This window comes from Manis pentadactyla, chromosome 18 (assembly GCF_030020395.1).
Source record: "Manis pentadactyla isolate mManPen7 chromosome 18, mManPen7.hap1, whole genome shotgun sequence".
Classification (NCBI taxonomy): Eukaryota; Metazoa; Chordata; class Mammalia; order Pholidota; family Manidae; genus Manis; species Manis pentadactyla.
This window is the reverse complement of record NC_080036.1, coordinates 28844856-28859944: the sequence shown is the minus strand read 5'-3', so window position 1 is coordinate 28859944 and position 15089 is coordinate 28844856. Positions and strand designations below refer to the sequence as shown.

Below are 15089 nucleotides of genomic sequence, written 5' to 3'. Positions count from 1 at the left end.
GTCCTGACTGCGCCCCCGCACCCACAGGTGCCCATGGCCCGAGCCAGCATCCTCTGGCTCATCGGTGAGTACTGTGAGCATGTCCCCAGGATCGCACCTGACGTCCTCAGGAAGATGGCCAAGTCCTTCACAGCAGAAGAGGACATTGTCAAGCTGCAGGTCATCAACCTGGCGGCCAAGCTTTACTTGACCAACTCGAAGCAGGTAAGATGCAGAGGCCCCCGAAGCACTCCGGTGCCCATAAACGGCTCAGGCAGTGTTCTGGGGGCTCTTACCAGGCAGGCATGAACTCTAGCACTTCCTTCTTGGGAGAGAGTTCAGGGCAGGTAGCTGGTCTTCCCAGGTGCCCACTTTTCCCCCAGTGTCTGCAGTGGTTGTGTTGAAGAGCCTCTCCTGTGAGGCTGAGGCCTCCCATCTGCCAGTGGAGTCCCTGCCTGCCGCCTTGGCATCGCTAGCTGGGAGGGGCCAACAGTGACAGCCCCTGATGGAGAATGCTGGTCCCCAGAGATGTGGTCTGTGCTTCCTCCCAAAGCTGGGCATTGCAGGCCAGCCTGGACCAGGGGTGAGAGGGCAAGTCGCTCAGACTTGGGTGGTACTGGCGGCTGTGGTCATTCCTAAGGTTAAAGGTTATGAGAGGTACAGGGCCAAGGGCATAGCCCAACTCAGCTGGACTATCAGAAGGTTAAAAGCCTTTTGATTGTCCAGCATCCCCTGAGGTGGCCCCAGGAGATGCAGAGCTTTTCAGGGTGCTAGGGACATGATGGTTCCCACATGCACTGCCCCACTCAGGCAAGTGAGGCAGGGGTGGCAAGCCACTGCCCATGGGCCAGATCTGGCCTGCTGCCTCTGTTTGTAAATAAAGTTTTACTGGGACACAGCCATGCTCATTGTTTATTGTCTGTGGATGCTTTTGTGCCACAACAGAGCTGACCCTTTGTAGAATACGTTTGCCAACCTTGCAGCCAAGTGCCTGGGTGGGTAGTCGGGGTCGGCAGCATGGCTGTGCCTGGAGATCACGACAACCCTGCTGGCCTGGAGGTGGCCTCCTTTCTGCCCCTGGGAGTTCTTTGAATGGTGGCACTTGCGCTTCTTCAGTGGCTCCCTTGATCCCTGGTGGCTAGGGTGGGCCTCCCCCAGCTGGGGAGGCAGGGTCGTCACGTGCTGGGCCTGGTCCGGAGCTGGACGGAGGGAGCAGCAGTCGCGTGCGGAAGCAGTGAGGGATGGAGTCGGCGAGTGTCAGCGCTGTTGTGGGAGAGGCAGATTGGAAGGAGAGAAGTTAGAGGGAGCACCACGGGGCAGCAGCCACGTTCTGGGGCCTCCTTTGTTGAGGTGGGAGGAGGGAGCGAGTGGGAGGAACGGTTGAAGAAATGGAGCGGCAGGTAGGGGGCAGCCAGGCTGGGGGGTAGTCTGAGAGGCTCAAGCCCCAGGGTCGTGATGTCCGCACATTTCCATAAGCCCGGGTGTGTTCTTGCAGCGTTTCCCCAAGTTGGCACTGCTTGCTGCATGTGCGTTAGTTCACTGGCTGATCTCACAGACATTTCTGGTTGCCTGCCGTGCTAGCGCCGAGCTGTGTCCTGGGGTAATGACAGTGAGCGAGACGGGTTTACCAACCTCCAAACACTCATAGCCAGGTCGGGAAACAGCATAAAACAGAGCAGGCAGAGCTGACACAGCTGAGCCCGCTCCTCGGCCGGGCACAAGGGGTCCCAGCCCCCTCTGGGGCTCCCAGCGTAGGCTGTTTAGACAAATGGACACCCTTCATCTGAATGTGGGTCCTGCCAGCCCCAGGCCTTAGAATAGTTCTCTGATTCAATAAGAACTTTTCTCCTCCCTTCTACCCTCCTTTTCTTTCTCCTTCCTCCTTCCCAGCATGTTCTTGAAGTAGTGGAGAAAGGGGAGTCCTTGGCATACTAGGAGGGAGGCAGTGTGGATGTACACATGGCTGTTTTTGCCAAACCCCAGTGATGCTTCTGCCCCCATCCCAGTGCCGCGGGTGACCCTCTGGTCCTCTGCGAGGCCACAACAGTCCCAGCCTTTATCCTCAGCTTACTCACCCCCACCCCACTGCAGCCTGATTCTGCCCAGGCTGAGGCTAAGGGGCTGACCGAGTTGAGGCTCTGCCCTGCTGTTGCTCAGCAGATGATCAGGTGTTAGGCCAGAGGCCGCAAACGCTCTGATAGCAGGAGCACTGACAGAGGGCCTGGGCTGGCCGAGGTAGTGAGGGTGGTCGTTACAGCCACCTGAGGTGTGGCACCTGGGGCAACTCCCTGGAGGGCTTTAGGCAGGTGGGTTTAGTTTTTATGGTAGGTGAGATGTGTGGGAGGAGGGTCTGCTAGGGGCATGGTGAGAGCTAAAATCTGGCCTCTGTAGTGGATGGGATATTCTGACAAAGTTCTGCAGAATTTTGAAAGAAAGTTAATAGCTTTTTTAATGTTCTAAAGGTAATGCATACTCATCATAAAATATTTGGGAAACCCATAAAAACACTAATTAAAAGTTTAAGTTGGCCACAGGTCTACCACTTAGGAAAGTCCACCATCGATCTAATATTTCCTCAGCTTTTAAAAAGTTTTTGGTGGCCTTAGGTGACCATCTGGAAGTTGTAGATCTGTGTCTTGTTCAATATATTAATCTTCCAGTTTCTGTTCCCTTCATAGTTATAAAGTTGTGTCCCCGTTCACACATCAATTAGAATTTTCACCTATAATTTCCACCACAGATTTTTCCTATTCTATTTTTTAATCCATTTTTCATATTTTAATCTATTTTTCACATTTTCAATTGTATTAGGTTTCTACTGCTGTATAATAAGTTACCATAAACTTGGTGCGTTAAAACAAAATGTATTTTCCCAGCATTTCTGTGGGTCACGAGTCCAGGCATGGCTTCGTTGGGTCTTAGGCAAGGCTGCAGTTGAGGTGCCAGTCAAGGCTGGGTTGTCCTGGGGAGTCTGCCGGGGAAGGGCTCACCTCCAGGTTTACACGGCTGGTGGCAGCATTCAGCTCCTGGTGGTGGCAGGACTCAGGCCCTGGCTGCTTGCTGGCTGCCAGACGGAGACCACCCTCAGTGCCCCGCCCGGGGGTCCTCCCAGCGCGGCTGCTTATTTCTGCAAAGCCACAAGGGAAAATGCCTCGGGCCGTTCTGCCAGCAAGACAGTCTCATATAATGAAACAGCTGTGGGATCACGTCTGCCAGCTGCCTTTGCCATATTCCTTTGATCAGAAGCAAGTTTCAGGTCTGGTCCACGCTCTAGGCTGGGGGGTTACATGAAGGCCTGAACAGGACGCGGGAATTGGGGGGGCCGGACCTTAAAGTCTACCTGCTACATTCATCTAGAGCTTGTTTTTATGTAGTGTGTGGTGTAGATGTATTTTAGTCCATTTTTTTAATTGAATGACCAGGTTTCCCTGTGTGATGTAGCAGGTGGTTGGCAAGGTAGCAGGTAGTGTAGGCATAGGTTCTTGGCAAGGAGTCACTTAAATTCTCCCACGGCAGCTGGAGCCCGCTGGTGGACGGGAGCCTCGTTCTTCTCATGCACTCAAGCATGTCTCAGAGGCCCTCTTGAGCAGCCTATAACTCCTGCACATCCTGGCTAGGCGAGGTGGGGGTCCGGGGGGTGCAGACTGCATGCCACAGTCCCTGGGGTGGGTCCTTGGGGTGGAGGAGGGGAGTGACTGGCAATAAGCAAATCCTGCAGTGTTGAGGTGGGCGACCTGGCCTGTTCTTATGTTGGTTATTGACGTGCAGTTAAGGCTGTGAACAGATGGGTCCAAATCCCTAAACACTTCTTTCCGGAACTAAGCAAGGATTTGGGGGCAGGGGGGCGTGCGCGCTCAGGCAGCCGGGAAGTCTGTGCGGGAGGATCAGCAGCAGCTCGGTATCGAGCCCCGCTGAGAAGGGCGCCCACCAGCTGTGGCCCGTCAGACGGCGTCTGGCCAAGGCGGGGGCGGGTCTGTGACGAGCCCGTGGTCATGGCATCCCGGGGCGGTGTGGGGTTGGGAGACTCATCGGCGATGGGGACAGTGTTGAAGGTGACACTGTGCTGGGAGCTGCACAGGAGGCCCCCAGAGGCCCTGTGGGCCACACCGCAGGGCAGAGGGGTCGCTGGGGCTCTTGAGGGTTTTGCCGCGGCAGCTGCTTTAGTTCTGGGCCGTCATCGGTGGGTTCTGCCCTCCGCGGACATCTTCCCTTGCTAGACCCCCTGAGTCAGCCATGCCCAGGGCTGGCTAACACTATGCAGCCATCAGCCTCTGAAAGGCCAGGGTGGGCTCCAGCTCCCTCTGCTGGCCCCCACTGCCCCGGGCACCCTGGCTGTGGTGACACGGGGTGTCTGTACCTGGTGGTTTTGGCCCCTGGTCATAAGAGATGGAGGGCAGCCCAGGGGATCAGCAGATAGGCAATGAGGTGGACAGATGGATTGCAGGCTCTGGCGGGTCCAGGCCTGGGTGCAGCACTGACCAGCTGCTTAACCTCAGAGAAGTCACCTAATGACTCTGCGCCTCCTCAGAAACGGGGGCGCTGGCACCACTGCTCAGAGGACAGTGGAGATTAGCTGAGGCAGTGTGAAGCGTGTAGGACAGTGCTTGGCACTGGAAGGCACTACATGAATGATGGCTGCTGTCCCATCGCTGTACGAAGACAGGGCAGGGTCGGCCAGGACCAGGGTAGAGACGGAGGTTTGGAGTCCTGGGATGTGGCTGCCTCCACTGCAGACTGAACCACACTTTAGCAAACCCATAGGCAGCTGCAGTTTGATCTCCTGAGAACCCTGCAGGAGAGGACCGTGGCCTCGGAGACCCTGGGCTGATCAGAATCTACTATGTGGTTAAGTGGGGATGAGGGCACCCCTGCCAAGGGCATCCCTCTGTGTCCCCACTATCTTTTTATTGTCTCGTCTCCCTCCATGTATTGGAGCCTGGAAACTGTGAGGCCTGGCAGAATGTTCTGGACCTCCACTCACCTGGCACCCCAGCCAGCCTGGACTTGGTGGGGGACGAGCTGGCTGGACAGTGCGAGCACAGGCCCAAGGAAGAGTGGGATCCGGGGCCAAGGGGGGGAGGGTCCAAAGGGCAGCCTCCTTTGCTGGCGCGAGGTGGTTGTCACAACTGCCAGCGGTCAGGGGTCAGGACAAGGCTGCTGAGAGAAGATGCAAAGGCTGGTGCCACGGCGGGGTGGGAGGGAGAGGCCTGGGGCAGCTGGTTGGAGGCCCTGCCTGGAAGCGTCCGCTTAGCGCATCTGGTTCAGAGCCCTCCGGCGTCCCGCCCGCTCCGACGGCTGCTGACACACCTCCCGTCCCGCAGACCAAGCTGCTCACCCAGTACGTGCTCAGTCTAGCCAAGTACGACCAGAACTACGACATCCGTGACCGAGCTCGCTTCACCCGGCAGCTCATTGTCCCCTCGGAGCAGGGCGGGGCCCTCAGCCGCCACGCCAAGAAGCTCTTCCTGGCACCCAAACCAGCCCCGGTCTTGGAGTCATCCTTCAAAGGTGGGAGCGGAAATCAAGGGTGACCCCAGTCCCAGTCTTACTTAGCCGGCCCCAGGCTTCTGTGGGCAGCCCGCCTCCGGCCGGCCCTGCTGCCCACCCGCAGCGCCCAGGGCCTGCCCTTCCGCACCCCCATTTCACCCAGCCCGGCCTCCCGGCCCCCTCTCACCCTGAGCATGCACTAGGTAGGCAGATGAGAGAGATGCCAGGGGCCCGGGGGGGCGGGAAGCGAAACACTCAAAGGGGAGGTGTTTGAAGGGCCCTGGGCAGGCGGCGGCCAGCACATGCGGGAGGTCAGCCCAAGGCCGGGCCCCAGGCCTCAGCCCTGCCCCCGCTCCCGGCCCCTCCCCGTGACGGGCTCCGAGGGAGGCCGGGGTCAGGCTGGCTCTTTGGAGCGGGAGCCCACCCAGGAAGCCTCCTTCCCAAAGCTCAGTTCTCCTGCAGGCCCTTTCCTTCTGCTGTTTCTCTTCCCTGGGGCTCAGGAATAGGGAGAGCCTGAGGGAGGGGGCCGATTTGAACCTCCCGGGAGGCGGGAAGCGTCCCTCTCTCCTCAGCACCACCCCCACTCACAAGCCTGCGTGCTGCCCTCCTGCACCCAGGCTGGACCCCCGGCCCTGCCTCCCTCCTCTCCCATGCGAACTGCTGGCCCCTCCGCACGGAGTCGGGACTCTGGCTGACTCACCTCTCCTGCCCCGCCCCGTCCTGGCCAGGGTCCTGTTCAGACAGTCCTGCATTCCAACTAAGCCCTCTTCCTGAGCCTGGCGGGGCAGATGCGTGGCCCCATGCTCTTGGGAGAGAAGCCACACTTACGCGTCCACCTCCCCAGTGGGCACATCCACCTGACAGGCCAGAATACCTCGGGTCCAGAGTCCCCCCCACCCTCTGCAGTTCCACCTGCCCCGGCCCCCAGCCCCGGCCGGCTGGACAGCCTTTTCTTCCAGCACGTGGACCTAAAGGCACAGTCAGGGTGGAAGAGCCATTCAGGAACACATCTACTGCTTAGGGAATCCCAACCAGAGTCACCGCCCCACCCAGGAAACAGCCCCCGGGGCATTTCCTCCCTCCCCTGCTGGCCTGACTTCTCCCTGTCCTCAGACCGGGACCACTTCCAGCTGGGCTCCCTTTCCCACCTGCTCAATGCCAAGGCCACGGGCTACCAGGAGCTCCCAGACTGGCCAGAGGAAGCCCCGGACCCATCTGTGCGAAACGTGGAGGTCAGCAGGGGTGGAGGGTTGACTTGTGTGTGGGGGGACAGACAGCAGGGAGCCCGGGCCTCCTAACACCCTCCACACACACAGGAAGAAGATCTCTCCCTTACTGAGACCCACGTGGGCCTGTTGGGCAGACACACTGAGGTCACCCCACCTGTGTGCCGTGTGCCCTCTGCCCTGTGTGCAGTGCTCCCACCCCCGGCAGCCCCCTCCCCTGTCACTTGTGTGCCGTGCCCACTCCTCCCTTGGTCTGGCAACACCCTTGCCCCCGACAGGCAGTGCCCCTTGCCTCCCCTGCAGTTACTCCCCCTGTGGACAGGGCAGGTCGGGCCGCAGGAAGAGGCAGGTGAAGGGCAGTGGGCCCAGGGCTTTCCTGCCCGCCCCAGCCATGAGATCTCGTCCCCCCCACCCCCCAACCCATCTGCAGGTGCCCGAGTGGACCAAGTGCTCCAGTCGGGAGAAGAGGGCAGAGGAGAAGCCCTTCTACTCGGACTCAGAGGGGGGGTCCGGCCCCACAGAGTCCGCAGACAGCGGTGAGGGCTCCGCGGAGTGGGGCCCTGTGCCCGTTCCCCTGTTCACGTGCACGCCTGGGGCTCGCTGGCTGAGGGGCTGGGTGTGTCATGCGGTGGTTGTCCAAGGGCTGCACACCTGCGTGTCCCTGTAGGTGCGTGTACCCGAAGGCGTGTACCTGGAGGCATGTGTACGTGTATGTGTGTACCTAGAGGCATGTGTACTTGTAGGCGTGTGTACCTGTATGCATGTACCTGGAGGTGTGTGTACCTGTATGCATGTACCTGGAGGCGTGTGTACCTGTAGGTGCGTGTACCTGAATGCGTGTACCTGTAGGTGCGTGTACCTGGAGGCGTGTGTACCTGTGTGCATGTACCTGGAGGCGTGTGTACCTGTATGTGTGTACCTGGAGGTGTGTGTACCTGTATGTGTGTACCTGTATGCATGTACCTGGAGGTGTGTGTATCTGGAGGCGTGTGTACCTGTATGCGTGTCCCTGTAGGTGTGTGTACCTGTAGGCATGTACCTGTAGGCATGTGTACCTGTAGGTGCGTGTACCCGAAGGCGTGTACCTGTAGGTGCGTGTACCTGGAGGCGTGTGTACCTGTATGCGTGTCCCTGTAGGCGTGTGTACCTGTATGCGTGTCCCTGTAGGTGTGTGTACCTGTATGTGTGTACCTGTATGCATGTACCTGGAGGTGTGTGTACCTGTATGTGTGTACCTGTATGCATGTACCTGGAGGTGTGTGTATCTGGAGGCGTGTGTACCTGTATGCGTGTCCCTGTAGGTGTGTGTACCTGTAGGCATGTACCTGTAGGCATGTGTACCTGAATGCGTGTACCTGTAGGTGCGTGTACCTGGAGGCGTGTGTACCTGTATGCGTGTACCTGTAGGCGTGTGTACCTGAGGGTGGCATGTTCCAGGGGTGTGTGCGTGTGCAGGTGTCTGTCTACACGGTCCATCTGGGTCCCAGGCGATCCAGCTGGCATCTGGGCCAGGGTGAGGTCAGGGTGTGTGTGGCTTCTGTGCTGAGCCTGCCCTGGGAGCCCAGGGCACCCGCTCTGCCCCTGAGGCAGCCTGCACACAAGCGGGGTCCTGAGGCAGCTGCCCCACAGACCCGGAGTCCGAGAGTGAATCAGGCAGCGAGAGCAGCAGCGAGAGTGGCTCTGGGGAGTCCAGCAGCGAGTCTGATAACGAGGAGCAGGACGGGGAGAAAGGGAGGAGCAGCGAGAGGTGAGGGGGGCAGCGGCACGGCTGGCGGGGTGCGGGTCTCCCCTGGGAAAGCAGGGCCACCAGCCTCACCAGCCTCCTAAGAGCCCCCTGGGCTTCCTCACGAGCTGGTGGGGCCGCCGCCCCGTGTGCGCAGTGGGGGCCGGCACAGGCTGGTCAGAGCTCATGGGGGCCCGGTTAGAGCCCAGGGTCCCCACCCTAGTCCTAGTTCCCAGGGCTTCCCGCTGTTCTGGGGCAAGGAGGGGTGTGCAGGCTGGGCCTGAGCGCCATCACGCCCTCTTCCAGTGAGCAGAGTGAGGAGGAAGGCAGGAAGAGGAAGGTGAAGAAGAGGAAGAAGGGGCCCGCGGGGCCCGTGGAACCGTCGTCCTCGGAGGGGGGCAGTGACTCGAGCAGCAGCTCCTCAGAGTCCGAGGTGACATCGGAGGCTGAGGAGGAGCAGGAACCTGTCTCCTTGAGGGACAAGACCGTAAGGGCCAGCGCAATGAGGGGCGGGCTCGCGGGCAGGGTCTCCCCCACCCCGGGGCCAGGCCCAGCATCTCCCCACCATCCAGAGCACACCGGGGTCCCTTCCACCCGCCGGGGCCAGCCAGGGTGCCCCCTGCACCCCTGCCCCGTCTTTCTCTTTCAGCCTCCCAGCAGCAGAAGCACCCCGGCAGCCAAGGAGGTCTCCCTGCTTGACCTCGAGGACTGTGAGTGCGGGAGGCACAGGTTGCGGGGAAGGGGGCCTGGGAGCGGCTCAGGAAGGTCACGGGAGCTTTGGGTCCGGTTCCCCAGGGCCTAGTGGTGGAGAGGACAGACAGCACATCTTCGGGCCGGGCAGACAGCCTCCCCTGGGGTGGCGTTGCAGTCAGGCTGGTATCCCGGGCAGCCACCCACCCAGTGCCCCGCCGTCTGCGGTGCTGTCAGCCCCTGAGCCCTGGGCCTCCGCTCAAGCCCAGCCAGTCCCCCTTTGCTTCTCCCTCATGGTGGTCTTCCCCATTCGCTCCCACAGTCACCCCTCCCACTGTCCCGCCCGTGTCCCCGGCCACAGTTGTGTCTGCCAGCCTGGCTGCTGACCTGGAGGGCCTGACCCTCACAGAGTCCCCGCTGGTGCCCTCGGTGAGTGGGATGGGGATGGGCTGGACTGGGCTGGGCCAGGGACGCACTCTGTGCTGCATCCCGTAGCGTGGATCTGTGTGTGGGCCGCTGTGGGGATTGAGTCCCTCATCATTGCTGGGTGACTCTAGGTGGGGACAAGGCAGGGACAGGCTCTCTCCTGCTCATTTCTGTCTTCCCACGCTCCTCCCCTCTAGCTGCTGAGTCCAGTGTCTGGTGTTGGGAGGCAGGAGCTGCTGCACCGTGTAGCAGGCGAGGGGCTGGCGGTGGACTACACTTTCAGCCGCCAGCCCTTCTCTGGGGACCCCCACATGGTGTCTGTGAACATCCACTTCTCCAACAGCTCTGATACTCCCATTAAGGGCCTGCATGTGGGCACCCCCAAACTGCCAGCTGGCATCAGCATCCAGGAATTTCCTGCAATAGGTACAGAAGGGCCTTGGACGTGGTGGAGAAGGTGGCTTTTGGGCAGAGTCTGTCTGTGGCTGCTGATGCCCTCCCTGTGCCAGGCCAGGGGCCAGGCTTTGGGGCACAGGGGTGACATCTAACACAGTCCATACCCTGGTGGATGAGAAGGACTAGGAAACGAGCAAGTCCATATTGGGCAGGAGGTGCTTGAGGCACAAGATAGGGGCTGTGGCTGTTGCAGGACTGGCTGAAATGGGGTGGGGAGTGGCAGGATGTTTACATTTCAGCAGAAAACCAGGCCCAGAAAACCAGGACTCCATAGAGGGGCGGTCAGCTGTGGCAGCAGAGGGGAGAGTGGCTCTGGGTTGCAGACCTGCCGGGTGATGGCATCTTTCCCTCGCCCCCTTTCCTTCCCTCGCACTGCTGCAGAGTCCCTGGCACCCGGAGAATCTGCCACTGCTATAATGGGCATTAATTTCTGTGACTCGACACAGGTGGCCAACTTCCAGCTGTGGTATGTGTCCATCTCATGGTGGGACCTCAGAGCCGGGGTCCAGATGAGCTGGAGCCGGAGGGAGGCAGGGGTCCATCCTGACCTCGTGGGTCAAGCCATCCCAAGGGTCTTAGCTCACTCTCCCGCTGCCTCCAAGCCTGTCTCCAAAGTGGGAGGAGAGGGAGGGACGCTGGCCTCACTTTCTCTCCCTCCATCTCCTCCCACCCTTCCCAGCACCCAAACCCGGCAGTTCTACGTCTCCATTCAGCCACCTGTTGGGGAGCTGATGGCCCCTGTGTTCATGAGTGAGAATGAGTTCAAGAAGGAGCAGGGTGAGTGCCCCCTGGCTTGGGTGGGGTGGGGGCACAGCTCCATCCATGGGTTCAACTAGCTCCCTCTAGGGTCGTGCTGGAGAGGCCTTGGCCCTTCAGGCAGAAGGCGGCCTCGCCGCTTGCGGCTCCAGCTGCCCTCAAAGAGGCCGGGATACTTCAGGGAGGCTCTGGAGGGAGTTTGGGCTCATCCAGGCAGAAAATTCTAGGCCTGCGTTCCAGCTCCAGGAAACACCAAGTGTCAGTGACACTTACAGGGAGGAGGAGGGAGCAGCTTTGTCTGGGGCATCCAGGTCCCTGGCACTGGGGAGCAACAACAGCAAAGCCGAGAGTCACGATTGCTCTCGTTTGGGGAGCTTCGGATGCAATGCTAAAGGATTTCAGTCCTAGAATTTCAGGTCTGGAAGGGGTTGTAGAGGTCACTGGGTCCACCTCCATCAATAAATAAAGACTGTGGACTTCATTGTCCTAGCAGAGGAGTCATCGAAGGGTTTTGAGCAAAGAAGGGGTCAGGTTCAGACTTCTGCTTCAGAAAGTGAACCTGGCAGTATTTACGGGGAGGCCTGGGCTTGGGAGAACCTGGTAACTGAAGCCATGCATGAGTGAGGTCATGTGGGAGATGCAGGACAGTGTGAGTGGGAGAAACAAGAAACGGGGCTTCACGAGTCCTGGCCTGAAGGTCTGGCCTTGCTGTTCTCTTGGAGTGTGACCTTGGCCTAGATTCTGCTGCTGGTCATGAGGCTGTTGCAATAGATGAAAGGAGATGGTGAGGATCAGGATTAGAGCCCAGCAAAAGGAAAGAGGGGCAGAGGCGGGCCCTGGTGCTGGGGAGAGGGACGTCAGGGCAACTGCTCTAAGCAGGAGGGGAAGGAGGTATAGAAACCGACTCGGGGGCTTCCGGCTTGGCTGGTAGGGAGAACAGCAGTGCCCTTAGCAGATCAGGGTCTGCAGGCTTTTGCTGTAATGGGCCATAAAGCAAATGTTTTAGGCTTTGTGGGCCACGCGGTCTCTGCTGCAATTGCTCAACTCCTTCGTTGTTATACAAAAACAGCCACCGATGATACGTAAATGAACAAGTGTGGCTGTGTTCCAGTAAACTTTTATTTGTGGACACTTAGATATGAGTTTTATGTAATTTTCATGTGCCATGAAGTAGTCATCTTTTGATGTTTTCTTCCCCCACCACTTACTGTAAAGCACATTGTGGGCCATACAGGTGGTGGGCTTGGTTTGGCCTGAGGCTATAATTTGCCAAACCCCTGATCTGGAAGAAAAAGAATGGGTTAGGCAGAGGAGGAGGGAAGAAGATGACGGTTAGTTTTAGGTGATCTGACTTTGAGGGGCACTTGGGGAATCCGGGAGGAAGTGTTCGGTGTGCGGCTGAGTGTGCGGGTCTGTGCCCAGGACAGAATTCCAGGCTGGAGTCACGAGCATAGAGGTGGTAAGTGAAGCTGTAAATATGAGTGAGCTCACTGGGAGAGAGATGGGTGGGGAGGATACCAAGGTTTTCCTCTCTTCTTTGAGGAAAACCTGCATTCTTCGGGAGAAAAAGAGAAGGAACAAAGAAAGAGGTGGGAAGAGAACCAAGGGAGACAAGAAGGCAGGAGAGGGCGCTGGGGTGGCCCGCAGGCCAGGATGGCCCGGGCTGTCGGGCACAGCGGATGGGACTTCAGAGGGAGCAGGCCATTGCAGAAGGGGGCACAGAGGCCAAGTGCCGTGGGTTGGGGGTGACCAGGGCTCAAGGACATGGAGTCCTCTGTGGGGGACATCGGCCGCGAGTGGGGAGGAAGACAGGGCACTGACAGGATGATGGATCTTGCTCCTGGAGAGGACCTCTTAGGAATGCAGAGACTTGAACATGGAGAGACTAAAGGCACAGGGCAGGAAAATGTCACCAGTCAGGCACGGAGGGGATGCGAGCAACAGGGAGGGGATGCGAGCAACAGGGAGGGGTGCTCATTCTCAAAAAGGGGAGGAGAACAGGGAGGCAGCAGAGGGATGGGAGAGGCTCAAGAGAAGGTGGGCAGGAGGGCGGACGGGGGAGCTCAGGTGGCCCGCCCAGAGCAGCTGAGGGCAGCGGAGAGGTCAGCCCTGCAGAGGGATTGTCCTGGGGAGGCTGTGAGTGGCTGGGGACTTCAGGAGCCCTGGCCAGGTGGGGAGCCGCTGTGCAGGTGAAGTTGGGGTCTCCAGTCAGGGCTGCATATGACTGCTGGACTCTGGCCTGTCTTGTGGGGATCTCGGTGGCCAGTGATCTCGGTGAGAATGACCTCCAGGAGCTGGGAGAGATTTGAACTTGGGCTGGAGGGCCAACCAGGAAAGACTAAGTGGGTGGGGGCCGAGGCAGAGGAAACCTACGAACTGAATGACCTCCAGATATGCTGGTCACTCCCAAGGAGCTGGTGGCCTGGATGCCTGACAGTGGGAGGGGGTCAACATCATGGATGGACAGAGCCCTGCAGGGGCTGGGGGGCCGGCAGGGCTTCCTGAAGGAGGGCAGCCCAAGAGGGACGTGCCCCTTCTCAAGACTGAAGAGGGAGATTCGCCTGCTCTTAGCACAAGAGCTGCCCTGCCTGGGCCTGAGAAGGGCTTGGTGAGGAGGCCCGGGGGCAGCCTCCGCCCTCACTGTGACGCCTCCCCCAGGAAAGCTGACCGGCATGAGCGAGGTCACAGAGAAGCTCACGCTGCTGGACGCCTGCCGGAGTGACCACACTGTGGTGCAGAAAGTGACTGCCACTGCCAACCTGGGCCGCGTCCCCTGCGGGGCCTCTGATGAGTACAGGTACTAGGCTGCCAGGGAGGCGTGGATGTGGGCCTCTGGGGGCCCAGTCTGAAGGAGGGGCCCCACGCCCCAGGGCTGAACCCCTTCTTTTACCTGCACCTCAGGTTTGCAGGAAGGACGCTGACCAGCGGGAGCCTGGTCCTCCTGACACTGGATGCCCGGCCCACCGGCGCTGCCCAGCTGACGGTCAACAGCGAGAAGATGGTGATTGGTGCCATGCTGGTGAAGGACGTGGCACAGGCGCTCACCCAGTGACCCCCAAGCGCTGGGGTCTCCTTGAGCCCCACTTGTCCCTCCCTAGTGACATCTAGGCTGCTAGGCACCCCTCTCTCATAGCAGACACGTCCGGGGTCCCTCTCCCTCTGGTCGCCCCCAGCTCCCCGTGCTCCTCCTGTGGGCTCTGTGCCGACCTGCACATGGGGGGGCAGCTGCTCCCCCAGTCCTCCCACTTCCTGTAGCTCTTCGTGTGGCAAAATCTCAATAAAATGTCTTCCCCCACATGCTGGCTCACCTTTCCTTCCTTCTGGGTTCTGTCTAGGGGGGTCGGGGGAGAGCTGCTAAGAGGGACTGCGTCTCACCCTGTGAATGATTGTTGCTGACTTCCAGGAGGTGGTGGCTGGTCGGACTCCCGAGGTGGCCGTCTCCGAGTCTCCAGGCACGTCTGTGGAAGAGACATGGAAGCAGGGATGGAAAGGCCACACCGGAAGAACCCCCCGGTCCTTTTTACGAGCCTCTGCAAAAGCAAGGCCTTTCCCAAGGCTGGAAGACCCCTTGGTCCCCCTCCTGGGCCCTCGGGAAGGAAGGACTCATGATGTGGGGAGTTCCCCCCACACGGCTGTGAGTCCCGGATGTGTCAGCTGCATCTGGATACGGGGCCTGGAGCCCCCATCTGGCCTGGAGGTGACCCAACAGCCATCTTGGAGACGGAAGAACGGACAGGGAGAACAGTTCTCAAACCGCGGTGCATCAGATCACCTGGGAGTTTTCTTAACATGCCAATTCGGATCAGTAGGTCTGGGTTGGGGCCTGAGAATCTGCATTTCTAACAAGGGTCCAGCAGCGGATGCTTTTGCTCCACAGACACACGCGAACGGTGAATGTGTAGGGCCTCCACTCCAGGGCCGAGCCTCCTGGGGGTGGTGTGAGAGCCAGGGCCCTCCTTGGTACCTCTGCTGGTGAGAAAAGAGGCTGAGTGGTCAGCGAGCTAGTGGATGAGGCGTGAAAGGCGTGCTGTTGGCATGTGCTCCATCACCACAGAAAGTCTGTTAGCCAGTAAGTTAAGGAATCGTGGGTCCACATGAAGTCAGTTTGTTTCCACAGACTTCTCAGCCTTCTTGTGCTCCTGTGCCCTCTGAGCCCCACTCCCACCCTGGCCAAAAGGGCTGGGGCCAGGGGTGTTCCCCAGACTTGGTTTCAACCTTGGAGTTTTTTGCCCAGAACATCCTGATGGGTTACAAGGAACACCGGTGATAGTTCGAGATGTGGCTCCTCAGCCTTTGATCCTCCATGGCCAAGACTCTGGTTCCCTGGCTGTGTCCCCCAACGGCCC

At 59.5% G+C, this 15089-nt stretch overlaps 1 protein-coding gene and 2 long non-coding RNA genes across 4 annotated transcripts in view; 2 read left to right on the top strand and 1 right to left on the bottom strand.

Annotated features, from left to right (window-relative positions):
- Positions 1-14038, top strand: part of AP3B2 (adaptor related protein complex 3 subunit beta 2) — a 30651-nt gene extending 16613 nt beyond the window's left edge. For both annotated transcript variants that reach the window (XM_036931923.2, XM_057494663.1), the window contains 13 exons: positions 28-204; positions 5301-5487; positions 6580-6698; positions 7123-7228; positions 8322-8439; positions 8722-8902; positions 9065-9125; positions 9428-9534; positions 9729-9957; positions 10369-10453; positions 10667-10764; positions 13402-13540; positions 13645-14038. In XM_036931923.2, coding sequence (XP_036787818.2) covers positions 28-204; positions 5301-5487; positions 6580-6698; positions 7123-7228; positions 8322-8439; positions 8722-8902; positions 9065-9125; positions 9428-9534; positions 9729-9957; positions 10369-10453; positions 10667-10764; positions 13402-13540; positions 13645-13795 — 1758 coding nt within the window. In that variant the 3' untranslated portion in view covers positions 13796-14038. The remainder of the gene's footprint in view (positions 1-27; positions 205-5300; positions 5488-6579; positions 6699-7122; positions 7229-8321; positions 8440-8721; positions 8903-9064; positions 9126-9427; positions 9535-9728; positions 9958-10368; positions 10454-10666; positions 10765-13401; positions 13541-13644) is intronic.
- Positions 7239-7888, top strand: LOC130681445 (uncharacterized). Its single transcript, XR_008994605.1, has 3 exons — positions 7239-7399; positions 7738-7753; positions 7860-7888. It is a non-coding gene; the product is annotated as an uncharacterized LOC130681445 (long non-coding RNA).
- Positions 7505-7954, bottom strand: LOC130681446 (uncharacterized). The gene is made up of 3 exons (XR_008994606.1): positions 7810-7954; positions 7718-7747; positions 7505-7641 (listed from the first exon to the last, which is right to left on the bottom strand). It is a non-coding gene; the product is annotated as an uncharacterized LOC130681446 (long non-coding RNA).
- Positions 14039-15089: the final 1051 nt, after the last annotated feature.